Raw genomic sequence first — 18,692 nt, 5'->3', positions numbered from 1 at the left:
CACTTTTGTAAATGTAAATGCTGGATTTGTTGATGAAAATACAAAAATCACTATTTATATGTATGCCTTTCACATTTGAGGAGTTCCCTCGGTTCCTTATGGATCCCATCATCAGAACTGCGTTTTGACAAAAACGGGACCAATCTGTATGTATATACTTACAATCAAAAAAAGAATTTTCAAAATCGGTCCAGAAATGACGGAGTTATGAAGTAACAAGCATAAATAAATAAATAAATAATAAAATAAATAAATATAGGACATTCTTACACAGATTGACTAAGTCCCACAGTAAGCTCTAGAAGGCTTGTGTTGTGGGTACTTAGACAACGATATATATAATATACAAATACATAAATACATAGAAAACACCCAAGACTCAGGAACAAAATATCTGTGCTCATCACACAAATAAATGCCCTTACCGGGATTCGAACCCAGGACCATCGGCTTCACAGGCAGGGTCACTACCCACTAGGCCAGACCGGTCGTCAAAAGCGAGCCAAGCGAGCATAAACAAAAACAACCGAATTGAGAACCTCCTCCTTTTGAAATCTTGAAGTCGGTTAATAAGACTAAATAAGTCTAAAATAAAAACTATATTAAATCCAAAAAAGGCCCCTGCGGCATAGTACCGAAGACGCTGGCAGCGTTTCCTCGCTGGATAGTTAAACTAATACGCTGAGCGAAAAAGCTGCCAGCGTATTAGTTGGTTGAATTATTACTGAGTCATTGGTGGTGGCGGGTCAGGATTCCTGACCCCGACAGCTGTACATTCAACACTAAAAGTGCAAGTTGATTACAGACCGGTACCTGCTATTTATAAAGATGAAATGGCCAAGTACAAGACTAATGAGTTGGCACAAGTTTATGCCGACAAAATCCCTTCATTTTTTTAAATAAGGGATTCATTGTATAGGTCTCGCAAGCAAGCTATGGGATCAAGCATCATTGAGAGTTGCCAGGACATACAAGTGCCGGAAGACTTGTGTGAGGACTTTTTGTGTTTGCCATACCAAAGGAATTCTCATATTTATAAGTCCACAGTGCACAGATTATCTGAAAAATGTCCATACTTTTTTGGCGACGGAACTTTTAAAATCGTTCCCCAACCTTACGCTCAACTCTATACCATTCATGGGGATATCGGAAGTGATGAAGACTAAACAAAAGTAGTGCCATTCATATATACTTTATTGGAAAACAAAACTCAAAGTACGTACGAATTATTGTTTAATTCAATAAAAATTAATAACCAGAATTTGATTAATAACCAACTTAGCACACTTGTATCAAAATGTACTATTATTTCACTATTTGACATTTATTACGTAAAATACAATTTTGCATGACATAAACTACATATTATTTGTTATTATTTAAGTAAAAAGTTATATAATATTAAGTATATATTAGAATTACTAGCTGTTGCCCGCGACTTCGTACGAGTGGATTTGTATGTTAGTGGTTATACAGGGTGGCCAAAAAATATGTGCATTCCCGTTGCCAGGGAGATTTTGGGATAATACTGAGCAACGTTTACTAAGGAACCCACCCCGAAATCGCAAAAAAAAATTTCTGTTTTATACATTTTGGCTGGTCCATTTTCTATGGGAATGTAAATTTTTTTACACGATTTCGTGATTGGTCCCATAGTAAAAGTTGCTCAGTGTAATCCCAAAACCTCCCTGGCAACGGGAATGCACATATTTTATGGTCAACCTGTATAAGTCTTTTACATGAGCATAGAATATTATGCAGCAAAAGATATCAGTAGGGACGGTTAATCATTGGATAATAATTATACATACAATGCATGAAATTTGTCTTTCACAAACTACGAAGTTTCAAGCCCCTAACTAAAAAACTTGCTTACATCCCCTTTTTAACCCACATAGGTGTTGAATTTCTAAGAACGTTGAAATAACTTTTTTTGTTATCTTATACAACGCTTTTCTAAGAAGTTTCAAAGCATTTGTAATAGATTCAAACTTTCAACCCCGTTTTAACCCTGGGATGAATTAAAAAAAACGCCGAAATTACTTTTCTTCTCTTTTAATGAAATACTTTTATACGAAGTTTCAAACTCCTAGCTTTAAATAAAATTTGAACCCCAAGACATACTTTCATCCCCTTTTTTGTTGCTATTATGCCTTTCCAAGAAGTTTCAAAGCATTTGTAATGGATTTAAATTTTCAACCCCTTTATAACCCTGTTAGGGGATGAAACTAAAAAAACTGGCCAAGTGCGAGTCGGACTTGCGCACCGAGGGTTCCGTACATTACATAATTTTAACAATGTATTTTTTATGTGAAACGTGAGTGAAAGGTAAATTGCGGTTTACGATTTATGACGTATTAAAAAAAAACTACTTACTAGATCTCGTTCAACACATATTTTTTTCAGTTTTATCATTCTCTTATTTTAGAAGTTACGGGGGGGGGGGACACATTTTACCACTTTGGATTCGGAAGTGTCTGTCGCGCAAACTATTCAGTTCAGAAAAAAATGATATTAGAAACCTCAATATCATTTTTGAAAACCTATCTATAGATGTTTATGTTTACACGTATGAATTTGATGAAAAAAATTTTTTTGAGTTTCAGTTCCCAATATGGGGAACCCCCAAAATTTATTGTCTTTTTTCTATTCTTGTGTGAAAATCTTAATGCGGTTCACAGAATACATCTTCTTACCAAGTTTCAACAGTATAGTTCTTATAGTTTCAAAGAAAAGTGGCTGTGACATACGGACGGACGGACAGACAGACAGACATGACGAATCTACACTTGAGCCACTGAAATCCTGAGACATCCCAACAGTTTTTTTTTATTTTGAACTCATCTTGAGTATTTATTCTTTAATCCGATAAATATTAAAAAAAAATATTAGTTGTTTCGTTTTCTTAACAATTCTATTCGACTGGTAATTCTACACAAGATGCTTCGTCGTTTTAGTGACATGAAACAATTGCTAGTTGCCATCGTAAACACTGTTAACAGACCATTTGCATATCTTACTGCAACGAGATAAGGTTTACCAATGACCAGTTAAGGGTGTTGCTCATTAACAAATAACGTGTCAAATGCTAGTTATTGATATTGTTGCATTAAAATCGTAGAATGGGCATGTAAAAATAATAGTTATTTGTTATACAAGGGTGCAAAGTTGTATTTTACCCGCGAGTGTGGAATTGATACACGAGGAAGCGAAAGGATTCTATAGTTGAACCACGAGCGTAGCGAGTGGTTCTAAAATAGAATCCTGAGCTTAGCGAGTGTTTCAACACACGAGAAGTAAAATACATTTGCACCCGTGTGTAACACAAAACTTTTCCCCTCACTATAGCGAGGAAAGTGCAACATCCACAGGCGTTTGATCATCTTCATCACTGGAATCACTAATTTTTTTACGATAATACGATATTATAACAGAAAACTCTGGAAGTTGTGCAATTTTACGTGTTCTGACGATGCGTTTTGAAATTGCATCGACTCAACTTGTGCGTTCAGAATTACATTCAACATCATTTAAAAAAACAAATGTTTCTTAAGGAATTTAAGGTTTATGACTTAAAATCATTAAATAAAGCCAAATTTGGTATTTTTTATTAAATTCTCAAACCATTTATTTAATGATAATTAATATCGAACGAACCATTATTATAAGCGTTTTACGTTTTGTTATCTGTCAAAAGCTACTTAAACACGCTCCATCCAAGGTCAAATTACTTTCCCCACTAGTGGATAAAATGCGTTTTTCCCCGCTTGTTTTAAAGGATAAAAGACGGCTTTCCGAGCTAGTGAGGGGAAAAAAAATACCCCCATTAAAACAGCGCTATCGATTCTCCTATCGATTCTGAACAATCTGTTTTTAGGTTTTCAGTGGGTCAAGAAACACCGTGTATAAGGGTTCCGTTTTTTGCCATTTGGCTACGGAAACCTAAAAACGCCGAAATTATTTTTCTTCCCTTTTAAGGGGATCCCATGCCCCAATGACCTTCGATTTGAATCCCTTAGTTTCCTAATGTTTTTTGTAGCTTATCATATTAACAGCAACGGATTTTAGCAATATAGTATCCCATATTTACTTCAAAGTTCATTGTTTTCGAAATATTTGGCATCAAAGTTGAACAATTTTAGGCCAAAAAACTCGTTTTCTGGCCATAACTTTTGTGTTAATTAGTTTAAAATTAAAACCTTAGACAAATTTTTAGAGACGTCTAAGACGAACCCAAATATGTAGATTTCGTGTAAGTAAGATCTTTCACAGCAATCGAGATACGAAAAAAGTGTTTTTTTAGACAATGTTTATAACAATCATTAATAAATAAGTATTCATTTTTTTCATAATCCGGTAGACAAAAATGGAGATAAAAGATTGAAGAACCGATAGCCGCTTGTCTTATAATTCTATATGTAGTGCAAAAGTAGGAGATACGATTCAAAACTAGTCAAAAATGGATGAAAACCTCAGGTAGCCCCTTAATGAAATACTTTTTTACGAAGTTTCAAATTCCTAGCTTAAGTAAAATTGAAACCCTATACAAACTTTCAACCCCTTTTTCACCACCTTAGGGGATGAATTTTCAAACACGCTGAGGTAATTTTTCTTGTATTTTAATAATATATCTTTTCCCGAAGTTTCAAAATCCTAGCTTAAATTAAAACTTGAACCCTATACAAACTTTCATCCCCTTTTTAACCCCCCTGGGGGTTGAATTTCTCAAAATCTCTTCTTATTTCTTGTACACAATATAAATGTATCCTGTTGTGCAAATTTCAACTTTCTAGCTTTTGTGGTTTCGCCTCTGCGTTGATGAGTCACTAAGTCAGTCAGTCAGTCAGGACCCGTGCATTTATATATATTATATAGATAGAAGAAGATAGATTTCTGGCCACCAACTTTGTTAGTAGAAACGGATCCAAATTTGAAAAAAAAAATGCGCGGTGGAGAGATCCCCGAAGTTAGTTGTGATTATCATTGCCACGTTGGATGTGGTAAAAAAAAACAAAGACCGAATCGCGCACTTTTATCACACAACAGTTAATTGTATCAAAATAAATCATCTTAAATTGCTGTGCAGTTGTAAACGTGTTTTTGTATAACGTAGGTATTGTAGGTAAGTATATTATGTGCGGTGTTGTGTCCGTATCATTTATGTTCAAGAATAAATTCGTTACCGGATTAGGTGTAATGCTTATGCAACCAATATTTGTATTAATTATCACAGTTATAATTATATTGTCGATGAGTACACACAATTCTACCTTATCACCTTAAAACAATGGTGGAACCTACACTAATCATTAAGTACTGTCTTATTACGAGTGAACTAAGTATCCATAAATATTTGGCATTATAAAATTATAACTGATCCAAAATTATTGTACTTAGTTTATTATCTATTGAATTGTTTTAAGGTGCTGCTGTGGACCGAGGTCGATATGTCAACTAGGTAGTTCAAGTTCCAATCTAGTGTGATTGCTATGAATGTTTACATGATTAGTAAATAAAATAAAACCGGCCAAGTGCGAGTCGGACTCGCGCACCGAGGGTCCCGTACTTTTTAGTATTTGTTGTTATAGCGGAAACAGAAATACATCATCTGTGAAAATTTCAACAGTCTAGCTATCACGGTTCATGAGATACAGCCTGGACAGACGGACAGACGTCCCGTTTTTACCCTTTGGGTACGGAACCCTAAAAACAATGTGAAAATTTAAAGAAAGGCAGTCATCGGCCTCGGTTCAACCTCACCTTCATTTTAATCATAAATGAAGAATTCTGTAACTTTCAAGTACGGTGCATCGGTGACATTATTATGGTAATATATTGGTGACCAAAAAACCTTGAAAATATTTTATTAAGCCTTTCGCAAGTGTTATATTTTTACTTAAAAAGTGAATATAGGGCTTACTCACTTCATGGAAAGTTTGAATTCCATGAAGTGAGTAAGCCCAACTGTAAGAATAACTTGTTTTGTTAATAAAGAATTAGTTATTTGTGCAACAAGAGAGGAAAGTTGGTTTTTCTTGCGAGTGTTTATTTTGAGTCCCGAGAAAGCGAAAGATTCTATAATTGAATCACGAGCGAAGCGAGTGATTCTAAGGTAGAATCTTGAGCGTAGCGAGGGACTCAAAAACACGAGATGTAAAATAACTTTGCTCTCGTGTTGCACACATAATTTTTCACCTCAGTAGTGAAAACATATTAAAGGTTAAAATGTATTTCGAATTACACAGAATAAACAGGAAAAAAAGTATTATAATATGTACGATACGATAAGACGTGAGACAAGACCGGACTGGACCGGACCGGACCGGACCGGACCGGGCCGGACCGGACCATACCGTACCGTACCGTACCGTACCGTATCGTACCGTACCGTACCGTACCATACCATTAAAAAATACTATTAGTACTACAAAATCAAATCTATACACTTCCAAATTATTAATAACCAAGTGTAAGGATGATGTTAAAAATTCCCTACTTCGAGGGAAATAAATATATACTGGCAACATATTTTTTCATTTCTCATGCTTTTAAAGAGGGTCGTTGTTGTTCTAAAAGGTATAAAGTAAATGATACGTGTCTGCACTAGAGCATTTTTCTTTTTATTACAAAAAGGCAAGCATTTGACCGCAATCTCACCTGATGGTAAGTGCCGATGCAGTCTAGGGTGGATCATGCTTACCTAAAAGATGTCTATTCAATCTTGATTTAAAAAGATCCAAGTTATTGTGAACTGGGAATAGATTTGCAGGAAGTGAATTCCACTCCTTAGCCGTTCGCATGATAAAGCTGGATGCATAGCGATTAGTACGAATCAGTGGCAGAGTAACGACGTAAGGGTGAAACGCAAGTCCGCGTCTAGTCCCACGGTGGCAGACTGGAGATGGGGGGATTACATTATGTAATCCCATCGCACACTCCCCGAAATGTATCCTGTGGAATACCGATAAACAAGCTACCTTTTTACGGTGTTCAAGGCTCTGCAGTTTAGCCTCTACTCTACCAATCCCGCATCTCCAATAAGTTTCCTAGCGCGTTTGTCTATGGAATCTAAGGCGGCTAACTGATATTTGGCGGATCCATCCCAAAGGTGGCTGCAGTACTCCATACACGACCGGACTTGAGCTGCTTAAAGCTGAAGAAGCTGCCCCGGTGTGAAGTACCGCTTGACCTTAGAGAGGACGCCCAATCGTCTAGCTGCAGATTTGGCCAGAGATTCAATAGTCCCCAGACTGTTTATGTTACTGTTTATTTTACGTTCGAAATACCATTTTTTTAATTTTTTTACGACAAGCAATTGAAATTTGAGTTTAAATTGATTTGTTATAAAATTTCCAGTCTGATATTTGACTCTCTATTCGATAAATAACGATACCAAAGATAGATATAACTCCGTAATAGATGGACAGATGGACACAGTCTAAGGAAAAAACGTGCCTAGAAAATCACGAAATTTTGATTCTCGATCAGATGGCACCACTAGTTTTGGCCTACTCTCGTATAGAGGGCGTTGACAGTTTCGTTTGTTATTTATAATTTTAACACATATCAGTAAAAGAACATGGGTCAAAATCATATAAAAAAAATTAATGCAAATAAAAAAATCATTTATCCATATTTCAATACATTTAAACGTATTTTTATAAAACTTCATTTTTAGTTTTAAAGTATGTCGATAGATGGCAGTGAATTTACAGTGGTTACAAAATTTACTAATGCTATGACTGTACCGCTCTATCTTATTATATCCTCTTTGACGATACTTTTGCCTAAATTGTTAATTGAAAGTACCCTCAAGAAATACTACAAAAATGTATACTTAGCTATGTTTTTAAAAAAAACACATTCATTTTACTTTCCTCGTATTCGAAATGAAGAGTAGAGTGTGTAACTCGGGTGAAAGGCATCATTTCATCCTCGGACTATTGGCGCTCTCACTGCGTTCGAGCACCAAAATACCTCGGCAGAAATGAGTGCCTTTCATCCCTTGGTTAACAATCTACTATTGTATACCTATATGTGTGTCGTGTTTCGGCTTCACTTTTGGCCGATTAGCCGTATGGGGACTATCTGTCTATGTGTAACTAGTCTAAGGCCAGTAACATTAACGATTGCTTGCTCTCTGATCGGTGCGGGTACAGTCCAAGAGAGCGGACTTGTGCTTGGTCGTTTCTTGGCATTGAAAGATGGCGACACGGCCCAAGTACAAATATTAAACCCAACAGGAAATTGACGTTTCGTATAAAAACCAAGACCTTGGTCTTGAACTGTATGTAGATATCACTACCGCCGAATGAGGATATCATTATGAGATTTATGAGTGATATGAGACATCATAATTCAATAGTCCCCAGACTGTTAATGTTACACGTGTTTTAATAGGGTATTTGACAACATTAAAAATATATAACGAATTGCTGTCATCCTGAAAGATAATAAACTAATAAAGTATATTTCACTACATTTGAATGTAAATTATGTTTAGTTTTTGGAAAATAAACGAAAGAAAATTTAATATTTTTTGAAATTTCATCAGGGACGTGAACGCTCTGTGATTGGTCAACGCTCGGATGACGTCACAGGCGGGTAAACATTCTTGATTGCCTTGAGTGTTTTAACAGTTTTATTTGTATTTAGTTAATTTTAGTTATTGTTCCACAGTTTTCTGATATATTCCGATTTATCCGTATATCTAGTAGCACAATATTCATAAGAATCTCAAAATGGAGCCGAAATATGTGAAAGCTGATAGCGGCAACCTACCAGACATAGACGCATTAATGGTTGCACTTTTCTTTAAAGATAATCCGGATTACTATGCTGCGGAACTTAGAAATGTAAAAACAGCTGTGTGAGTATACGTAGAAATTGTTTATTTACGAACATTTCGATTTCGATGATACGAATACGACGACGATATATATATAGAATACGATGACGAGAATAGTATCTCCATACTGCACTTTAGTTTGAAAGAAAAAGTATGCTACTAACTACCTACTAATGCTGAAAGAGCTATGTTATGAGGTTATGTAGTAATACATTAAATACCTAAATACAACAAAATCCGCTGCTTTAACTACCATATTTATTTACAGTTAAATATTACTTACATCGAAGTGGTCTTCACACATAAAAACATTTGTATGCGCTAAAATGCTCTTTGGGTCTCTTCGCGCTAGTTTTAACCACGTTTTTCTTTTTTTGGGATTCGTTGGAACGGAAACAAACAATTTATCTGGATTTTTTATAGTCGTACTTGAACATTGCGGCACTATACACCATTTATATACCATTTGACAGTGAAATAATCAATTCAATGCACATAAACCATAAGATTTACTAAGGTCATTTACTGAGTTTACTCGCGTGTGACGTCACACGTGTCACGTGATTAGCCCCTTTGCAAAAACAGCGTTTAAGGCGCGTTCAAAATAAATAAACTTTAACATTGTTATTTTATATTTAATACAGGAAATTTCACGGAAATATCAATGTAGTGTAATTATTAAGTCATAAACAATCAATTAAAACCATTTTCAAAAATTAGTCAAATAACCTATTATGGTTATTTATTAGCTTTATTTATGGACAACGGAAGCAGCAATCTTGGTAAAAGAGATAATAATTATAGTTGGTGTAACCAAATTGTCAGTAAATAAGAACAAAAAACGAACTACTCATCCTTTTCTTCTGGGTGCTAGTCTAGTGTAAGACAAAGATAGTATGATTTATTTTATTTACACAGTAAAAATCATGATATTCATGATGTTACCGTATTTTTATACGATTGTAGGTCGGTCCCATACTTTAATAAAATTGTTGATCCAATTAGGGTTCAAGCTTATTTGGTTGTCAATATTAACGGTATGAAATTTCCAATGTAACCCTAAATGGCTCAACCGTCCGTCCACGTCCAAGTCCGTGACTGTACCTCTACCTAATAAATAGCATTGCATTTAAAAAAGCAAATAATGTTCTCATAATTAAAGATTATTATATTAAATTAATTTATTAAAGTAGGTAGTGCATATAAGTGCAGTCCTGTGCATATGCATATTAGTGCTATTTTCAGTCATGACTTCATTTAGATTTATGTAAATTAAGTATACTAAGTAGTACGTATCTATGGTATCTATTATAGATGACTTGGACGAATTAGATTTTTTCTTCTGCTCTCCAAGAGAAATATTAGATTAGTTATCTTAATTTCTCAAGGCTGCCGATTTAATAATAACAACTATTTGACTATAGATAAACAATAGGCACCCTTTCAAACAAAATCTCGGTCATCTTCGCAAAACCGATAAAAACACCAAAATAATAAGATCCCCACAATTAAATGAGAATAGAAGAGAACTTCCTCTTTTAGTATATTTCAAAATTCGAACAGGAGGGGATTCTCTTGTCCACCTTTTTTTTAAATATTTGTTACATCATCAGAGCTCCGAAATTTCTCAACCGATTTGTATAGATAGATAGGTATATATTTACAGATTGGTCCCATTTTTTATAAAAATCTAGTTCTGATAATGGGATGAGGAATCAAGCGAACTCCTCAAATCGTATAAGTGACATTTGATGAAGTGTTTTCAAGAAACAATTTTGTCAAGGTCGGGTTCTGATGATGGGTTCCTTGAAGAATTGAGGGAACTCCGCAAATCTCATTTAAAGCATACTAATAGCGATTTTTCTCTTCAATCTAATAACAAAGCATTTGCATTTAAACAGTGCTGTTTGATGAAATGGAAATGCTCAAGAGGACCAGAATAGAACCTCTACGATAAGTATTTTACATCTTATTGGGGCTAATTATAATTGTCATGAGATGCACAATGTTGTAGGTACATAATCTAGGGGCAACTGTTTGTGAAATGTAAACTGTTTTGTGAAGCCGTTTTTAGGGTTCTGTACCCAAAGGGTAAAAACGGGACCCTATTACTAAGACTCCTCTGTCCACTGGCCGTCTGTCTGTCTGTCACCAGGCTGTATCTCATGGTGATAGCTAGACAGTTGAAATTTTCACAGATGATGTATTTATTTTGCCGCTATAACAAAAAATACTAAAAACAGAATAAAATGAATATATAAGTGGGGCTCCCATACACAAACGTGATTTTTTTTACCGTTTTTTGCGTAATGGTACGGAACCCTTCGTGCGCGAGTCCGACTCGCACTTGGTCTGTTTTTTCTTCCTATTAAAGATTATGAAGTATAAGAATATAGCCTGACAACTCTTTTTTTCTTGGAATGATCCATGAGACTTGTGCTAAATATCAAGCAGTATTTATTAAATCTAACCAAAACAATCCTGTGTTATTAACGCAAATCTCTGAATGGAAAGGACTAATTACTTATTTTGTACAATAGGTACCGGATGCTATTGCGAACGGAGATTTCCATTAAACCTTAATGGATCTGTTGAGAGTAGGGTAGGTAGGTACATGGTTGTACACTGAGGAACGTTCGTGCAAATTCATTATGGGAGTTGCAGCAATCCCATATGCTTGCATTCTATGAAAAAGTACCTAAAACAGTATAAGTAAAAACTTAAAGTAGGTTTATTAAATTTGTCATAAATTCGAGGAGCCCTTCAGCACTAGCACTACAACGTTTTCACATCCTTCATGATTATTATGGGTAGAATGTTCATTGTCTGCAAAACCGACCATGTAACATGCATGTAGGACCATTCAATCGAAGGTTCCATACAACTTTTTTTGCAATGTAATTACAATTACAAAAATAAATAGCCTAACACAGAACACTAATTTCCATTCCCAATTGTACAAAAATATATCTTACGTACTTTAATTTCCGAGTAAAATCGCTGTGATGGCTACCGAACCCACACCTGTTAACTACAAAAGTATTAATTATAAGCAAGGTGTAAATCATGCTTTTTAACCATAATTACCTATTAATAGCTGGGAACAAAATAGTTAGGTACATCGTTACTTAAGTTAAGTTCCTAACTAAATTACCTCGTAACCTCATTAATATTCCGTGAACTTTCTAAGTCCGTCAATCGGTTATAGCTAGCATTAGGAGTATTAGGACATATGAACCGTACCAAATCCCTCTCTTTTATTTTCTAGCTGATTTATTAATTCATAACCATACTTACGAATTGCAGCTCCTCTTACAAAGCCCGGATTATGTTACTAAGTTATAATACTAAGTTAAAATTTATTCTGTTCAACGGTGATGAAATTCGCTAGTCATGGGTATTTTTCAGTGATGTCTGCTAATGGACTCATTCTCAATTTAACTGTATTTGGCTATGATTCACTTGTAACAGTTATGATTGTAGTCGATTGATCGCGTGCTCATAGACGAGATGTCCATGCGACTCCGCTTTGGGTGAGCCGGATAGACGACTAAAATATCACGTGTAGGTAAAACGTGTTCGCGACTCGCCTCCATGCACCACTCAAGCCTTCAAACAGTCCCAACTAAGTACAAACACAGTAACTATACTCGTACGCGGTTGTGATGGGTCCTAGTCCTAGCAAATCGAATAGAGTATAATAGCAAGTTTTGTAGTCACAGTAAATTTACTGCCATCTTACGACACAGGATTAAAACTAAAAGTTAAAATGAATAAAAAAATATGATTTTTAATTTTTATTATACGGAGTTACATAATATCTTTCGTTCTATATACAAATGAGACGGTGGCATTTACTTGAATGACCTATTTGCGAATAAAAACCCCGTAAAAATAGTGAAATCTAGAGAAAACAACAATATTTATCCATTATAATAGGTACCTACTTAATGTGAGAATATTAATCTCTTATAGGAAGTGATATTCGGCAAGCTGATCCGAAATGACTATTTAAAAACTGGTTGTTTATAAATAGCAAACATGAATCGCAGTGTTATTTTGTGGTGGAAAATTCTGACCTATGTGCGTCATGTAAGTTAACTTATTTAGTTTATTTTGTTGTTATTTAAATACCTTTAATGTCATAATATTTATACAATATAGTTAACTTATAACTAGAAAGTGATTTACCTTGTTATTTTGTCATTGTAAATAGGGGCTACAGTATGGGGTTTTTCAAATAAGGAGTGTACAGGTTTTTTCTCAAACATGCTATGTAATATTGATATTACGTTCTTTATATTAGGCTGGGAAGTATCACGACTCCGGCGCGGCTAGACGGGGGGCCTGTAATGAAATTTCATATAAAGTTGCAGGCCTAGGCCGGGAAGAGGCTCTTTTTTAATTTCCATTTCACATATATTTGTGACACAGCATCATGGCATTCAGCCAAAAAAAAAACTATAACCAATATTTGCTTATGGTTCGGAATGACATTCTGCCAATACCAAGGGGTAAAATAATTAACGATAATTAATATATTTTGCAGTTTTATTTGTATCGAATTTACAAAAAATATATAAATAAAACATTATTAACAAATTCCAATAATATTGAATTGCAAATTTACCTACAAATACAGATTTAAAATATAGTTGGTCAAACCAGTTTGTCAGTAAATAAGAACAAAAAAACTATACTCATCCTTTTCTTTTGGGTGCTAGTACCAGTGTAAGACAAAGATAGTATGATTATCTCTGTCTATGTTTGAAATGAGACAGTCCTTTGACAAACTATATTTCATTTAAATATTAGCGGTAAAAATGTCTACTCAAACACGCGTTGGTGTTTTTTAAATCGTTTTGGAGGTAAAGTTGAACATTTTTTATTGTGTATCTGTAATTCTATTTTATTGGATTTATTGTGCGTTGTTTATTGTGTTATTTAATATGAGTTCCGACGAAAATATTAAATGAATACCAGTTAATTATACTCCATGTTTAAGGCAACGATGTATGTGAAGCATAATATCAACATAAAAAACGATGTAATCTTAGTTATGTGGCTAAAACTACAGTCAGAAGGATGCAAGGCGAAAAATCAAAGATACATAAATATACCTTTGAACATTTGTGTAATAAATTGATTAACTACATGTGTAAAATATACGACACGTGTGATAAAGATAGGTATAGGTGGTAGTTATATTTTGTGCCTAGTTTACTTTTAGTTTGTTTAGAATTAAAACTGATTTCGTGGAGATTTCTTTATTCATTTCATTACATGTTTGAGAAAAGCACTATACATACATCGGCGTGAAAAGGGGTTGTCGGCCTCATAACTACTATGAGCGCTGATGGCCTAGCGGTAATTGCGACTTGCAATCCGGAGGTCGCGGGTTCAAACCCCAGCTCGTACCAATGAGTTTTTCGGAACTTATGTACGAAATATCATTTGATATTTACCAGTCGCTTTTCGGTGAAGGAAAACATCGTGAGGAAACCGGACTAATCCCGACAAGGTCAAGGCCTAGTTTCCCCTCAGGGTTGGACGGTCAGATGGCAGTCGCTTTAGTAAAAACTAGTGTCTACGCCAATTCTTGGGATTAGTTGCCAAGCGGACCCCAGGCTCCCATGGAGCCGTGGCAAAAATGCCGGGACAACGCGAGGAAGATGATGATGACGCACGAGGGGTTAATAGTCTGAGAGCGCCAATAATCCGAGACGGAAATGATGCCTTTCCCCGAGTTAAACACTACTTTTCATATCGAATACGAGGAAACCAAACAAGACAAGGCAATTTAGCAAAATCAGTAATTAAAGTACCTAGTAGACCCACGGCCATGATATTTACTTCCTTGCAATCGGAGTAAGTTTTGTACAAGTCCTTTACATATTTTATATTAATATTAATCCATGGTATTCATAATTATATTATAAATGCGAAAGTCGGTCTGTCTGTGTGTTACCTCTTCACGCTTAAACCGCTGAACTGATTTAGTGGAAATTTAGCATAGAGATAGTTTGAGTTCCGGGGAAGGACATAGGATAGTTTTTATCCCAAAAATCATCAATGTACTATTATCATTTAACTTTTCGTAAGAAATAAATAATTAATTTTTAACAAGCAGAAACGTCTGCGATTGATGCTATTAAGCTTAGAATAAATTTAAAAGTGGAAAAATTACTCTCACCCAGTAATTTTTCGACTTTTAAATTTATTGAAATAAATAATGTTTATTAAATGTACTAGCTGTTGCCCGCGACTTCGTATGCGTGGATTTGTATGTTGGAGGTTATATATTCTACATGAGCATAATATAGAACATTATGCAGCAAAAGATATCAGTAGGGACGGTTAATCATTTGTTAATAACTAGTGGCTCTGTGAGCTGTAGACCTCGCGAGCATAGCTTAAGATGGATGTGTCTAGGGCTGTCCTGCCGACGACTAACCACCATAAGATGACGTGATTGTACAGAATTTGCGAATTATCACCATCGTTTCCAAAACTCAAACATTTTCTAAGACGTGTTGATATTTACGCATATGCAACAAAAATATGACGTCTAAATCGAAATATATTTACACTCAACAGTAGAGACTGTCACACTTCATCAAAATTGTGTAAAGACTGCAAAATATAGCAATATCTTACACACAGGCTTTACACTGTAGGGTCGGGCGCAAACTGTATGAAAGAGCGCGAAGAATTTCGTATTATGAAAATTAATGTCTGAAAATATCAGTTGGTTATAAGTGCCTTGTCAAAGTCGCAATCATTGCTCAAACAAGAATTTAAATTTAATTTCTGATCTTTTTTAACAATAAACATTCCATCCGCAACGCCCTCTAGGTTACTTTACTGTAACATTACGAATTTACTGACAGTTGTCTTTGAATGTCGGGCTAAGCCCGACCTTACAGCGTAAAGGGCGCCGCAGGCCCCCTGTATGTAATCTTTACAATATAAAAGGCGCCCCAGGAGCCATGTATAAAAAACAAATAATAAAATAATATCAGGCTTACCCTACCCTATATTGTAAAGCCTGTAGGTATGAGCGCATTTGAGCGTTTTATGCCTTAATTTTCGCACAGGGAGCTGGTCTCAAACAGTCGTAAAATTTCTGTAAAAATGCCACATTTTAACTATTTTCCAGCTTTTCATAAGACCGCGTATTCTATTTTTATAATATTTCATTAAAATGGAAAAAGATCTATCAAATGAACTCAATTGTATCGAAATCAAATGATTTCAATTGTATCGAATTATAAATTAGAATCGTAGTCTGTAAGTTTAGGTTTATAGTATCTTGTACATAGTTAATTTAGTTAGTATATAAACAATATTTGTACGCCAGTCATGGCAAAACAAGGATCGTCCAAAAACAAAGATGAAACACCTGTATACCTATATACGCTTGTTTGATACAAATAAACATTCATTCATTCCGTTAATGGACTGATGAGTAATTATTAAATAAACACTTCAGATAGGGGTCATTTTAGCTCCGAATGCGTCGTTTCTAGCGCAAAATCAGCGCCATCTATGTCAGCAGCACGTAATGGCTAACTAAACTTATGGCTCCGCCGTTCAGAACACTAGAAAATTAAAAAAACAAAAAAAAAAACAAAAAAAAAAAACATATTTTTCAGGGCTTGTAAAAATGAAACGAATACGCTTAGCCCGCACTTAATCAATCAATTTCAAAATAGAAAAATTAAAAACAATTAATAAAAAACCAATTTTAAGTGTAAAAAAATACAAAAAGTTATGTAGCACAGCATACAATTACTGGGGATCGAACCAGGGACCACGCGGTGCAAACGAAAAAAGCGAATGTTTGCAAAACACGCCATGATAGTGCTTACCTAAGCTGACGAAATTCAGCTACTCATTCTCGAGTAAAAACTAAATATCTAAATACCGCCAAAACCAGATATACAAAGTTTCTGCATTTTTCGACATATAATCTGTAAACATATCTCAAAAAGAAAATACTGTTATGATATCGATACGTACTATTTGTTTAGGCGCGAGCTATCACAACTCCGCCATTTTGAAAAATTTCCAAACCGGATCGACAAAAAAATTCTATATCATCATAGAATTTGGTCACAAAATTTCACGAGAATCGGTTGAGAATTGCGACCTGTAGAGGAGAACATCCGGACATACAAAAGCAAAATGCCCGAGTCAAACCGTAGACCTTCGCTACGCTTCGGTCAATTATACAACGCATGAAATTTGTCTTTCATAAACTACGAAGTTTCAAGACCCTAACTGAAAAAATTTGTTCCCGATATAATCCCTCTCGACCATCTTAGAAGATTTACAGGTCCACTATTTAAAAAAAATATTCGCTCTCGAAACTATTAATACAAACTTTTCTAAAACGGTGTAAGTAATCAGCTTTCGTCTATTTTAATATAATGCCCTTTTTACCAAGTTTCAAGTTCCTACCTTAAAAGAAAATTTGTACCACATATAAACTTACATCCCCTTTTTAACCCCCTTTAGGGGTTGAATTATTAGAAACGTTGAAATAACTTTTTTGGAACCTTATAATCCTTTTAGGGGACGAATATTTAAAAACGCTTAAATTACTTTTCTTGTATTCTAATAATATGCCTTTATACAAAGATTCAAGTCCCGCACTCAAAAAAATATTTGATCTCCATACAAACTTTCAACCCCATTTTTACCACCTTGGGGGATGAATTTTCAATAATGCTGAAATAAGTTTTTTTTTCTCTTTTAATTATATATATTTCTATGAAGTTTCAAGTACCTAGCTTAAAACAAAATTAGGACCACGACAAACTTTCAACCCCTTTTTAACCATTTTAGGGGATGAATTTTTAAAATCGCTGAAATCCATTTTCTTGTATTTTAATAACATGCCTTTATGCAAAGATTCAAGTCGCGCACTTAAAAAAATGTTTGACCTCCATACAAACTTTCTACCCCTTTTTCACCACCTTAAGGGATGAATTTTCAAAAATGCTGAAATTAGCTTTCTTCTCTTTTAATGAAATACCTTTTTACGAAGTTTCAAACTTAGCTTAATATTTTGTTTTAAGTTAATTTGGACCCTATACAAACTTTCAACCCCTTTTTAACCCTTTTAAGGAATTAATTTTAAAAACGCTGAAATTACTTTTCTTGTATTCTAATAATATGCCTTTATACAAAGATTCAGGTCCCACACTCACAAAAATACTTGATCTCCATACAAACTTTCAACCCCTTTTTCACCACCTTAGGGGATGAATTTTGAAAAACCCCTTCTTATTGGATACTAACGTCATAAAAGCTATCTATTGTGAAAAATTCAGCTCTCTAGGTCCAACGGTTTGGGCTGGGCGTTGATTTAAGTGAGTCAGTCAGTCAGTTAGTCAGGACTTTTACGTTTATATATATATAGATTTTGCTTGTTCTTCTTCTGCTTCTTGCTGCTTTTTTTGTTTATGCATGCTATAGGGAGCGAAAAGGGGGTAGAAGTTTGTAAAGGGAATCAATAAAGTACAGGTGGGTAAAAAAATAAGCTACCCAAATTCCTAATTCCACGGACACGAAGTCGCGGGCAAAAGCTAGTAATATATACCTATATATATATATATATACCAGCAACCACATTTAGTTTTGGGGTTAACAAAGACAGGCATGTTTTAATGTTTTACTCATAGTATTATATTTTCATAAGAGCAGTCCAGAATGCCTACAAGAAAAAACCTGAATAAAGATCGACGCCTGCGGCTGTTAGTATATAATGATAAATGATCAAATGATTATACGTCATTTAAATGGAAACGTCCATAAGTCAGACACGCTTAAAGTTGTA

General features: G+C 34.8%; 1 protein-coding gene across 5 annotated transcripts in view; it reads left to right on the top strand.

Moving 5' to 3' along the window:
* The window catches only part of LOC134754841 (multiple C2 and transmembrane domain-containing protein-like), a 71,964-nt gene that overhangs the window by 25,564 nt on the left and 27,708 nt on the right, over positions 1-18,692 (top strand). The window contains exon 1 of one of the 5 annotated variants that reach the window (XM_063691276.1): positions 12,823-12,940. The exons of the other annotated variants lie outside the window; for them this stretch is intronic. Within the exon in view, the coding sequence (XP_063547346.1) occupies positions 12,930-12,940 (11 nt within the window). The 5' untranslated portion in view covers positions 12,823-12,929. Of the gene's footprint in view, positions 1-12,822; positions 12,941-18,692 lie in introns of those variants that run through there. 5 annotated transcript variants of the gene reach the window in all.

This window comes from Cydia strobilella, chromosome Z, assembly GCF_947568885.1.
Source record: "Cydia strobilella chromosome Z, ilCydStro3.1, whole genome shotgun sequence".
Classification (NCBI taxonomy): domain Eukaryota; kingdom Metazoa; phylum Arthropoda; class Insecta; order Lepidoptera; family Tortricidae; genus Cydia; species Cydia strobilella.
The sequence above is the reverse complement of the archived record's forward strand: the minus strand, read 5'-3'. Positions and strand labels throughout refer to the sequence as shown.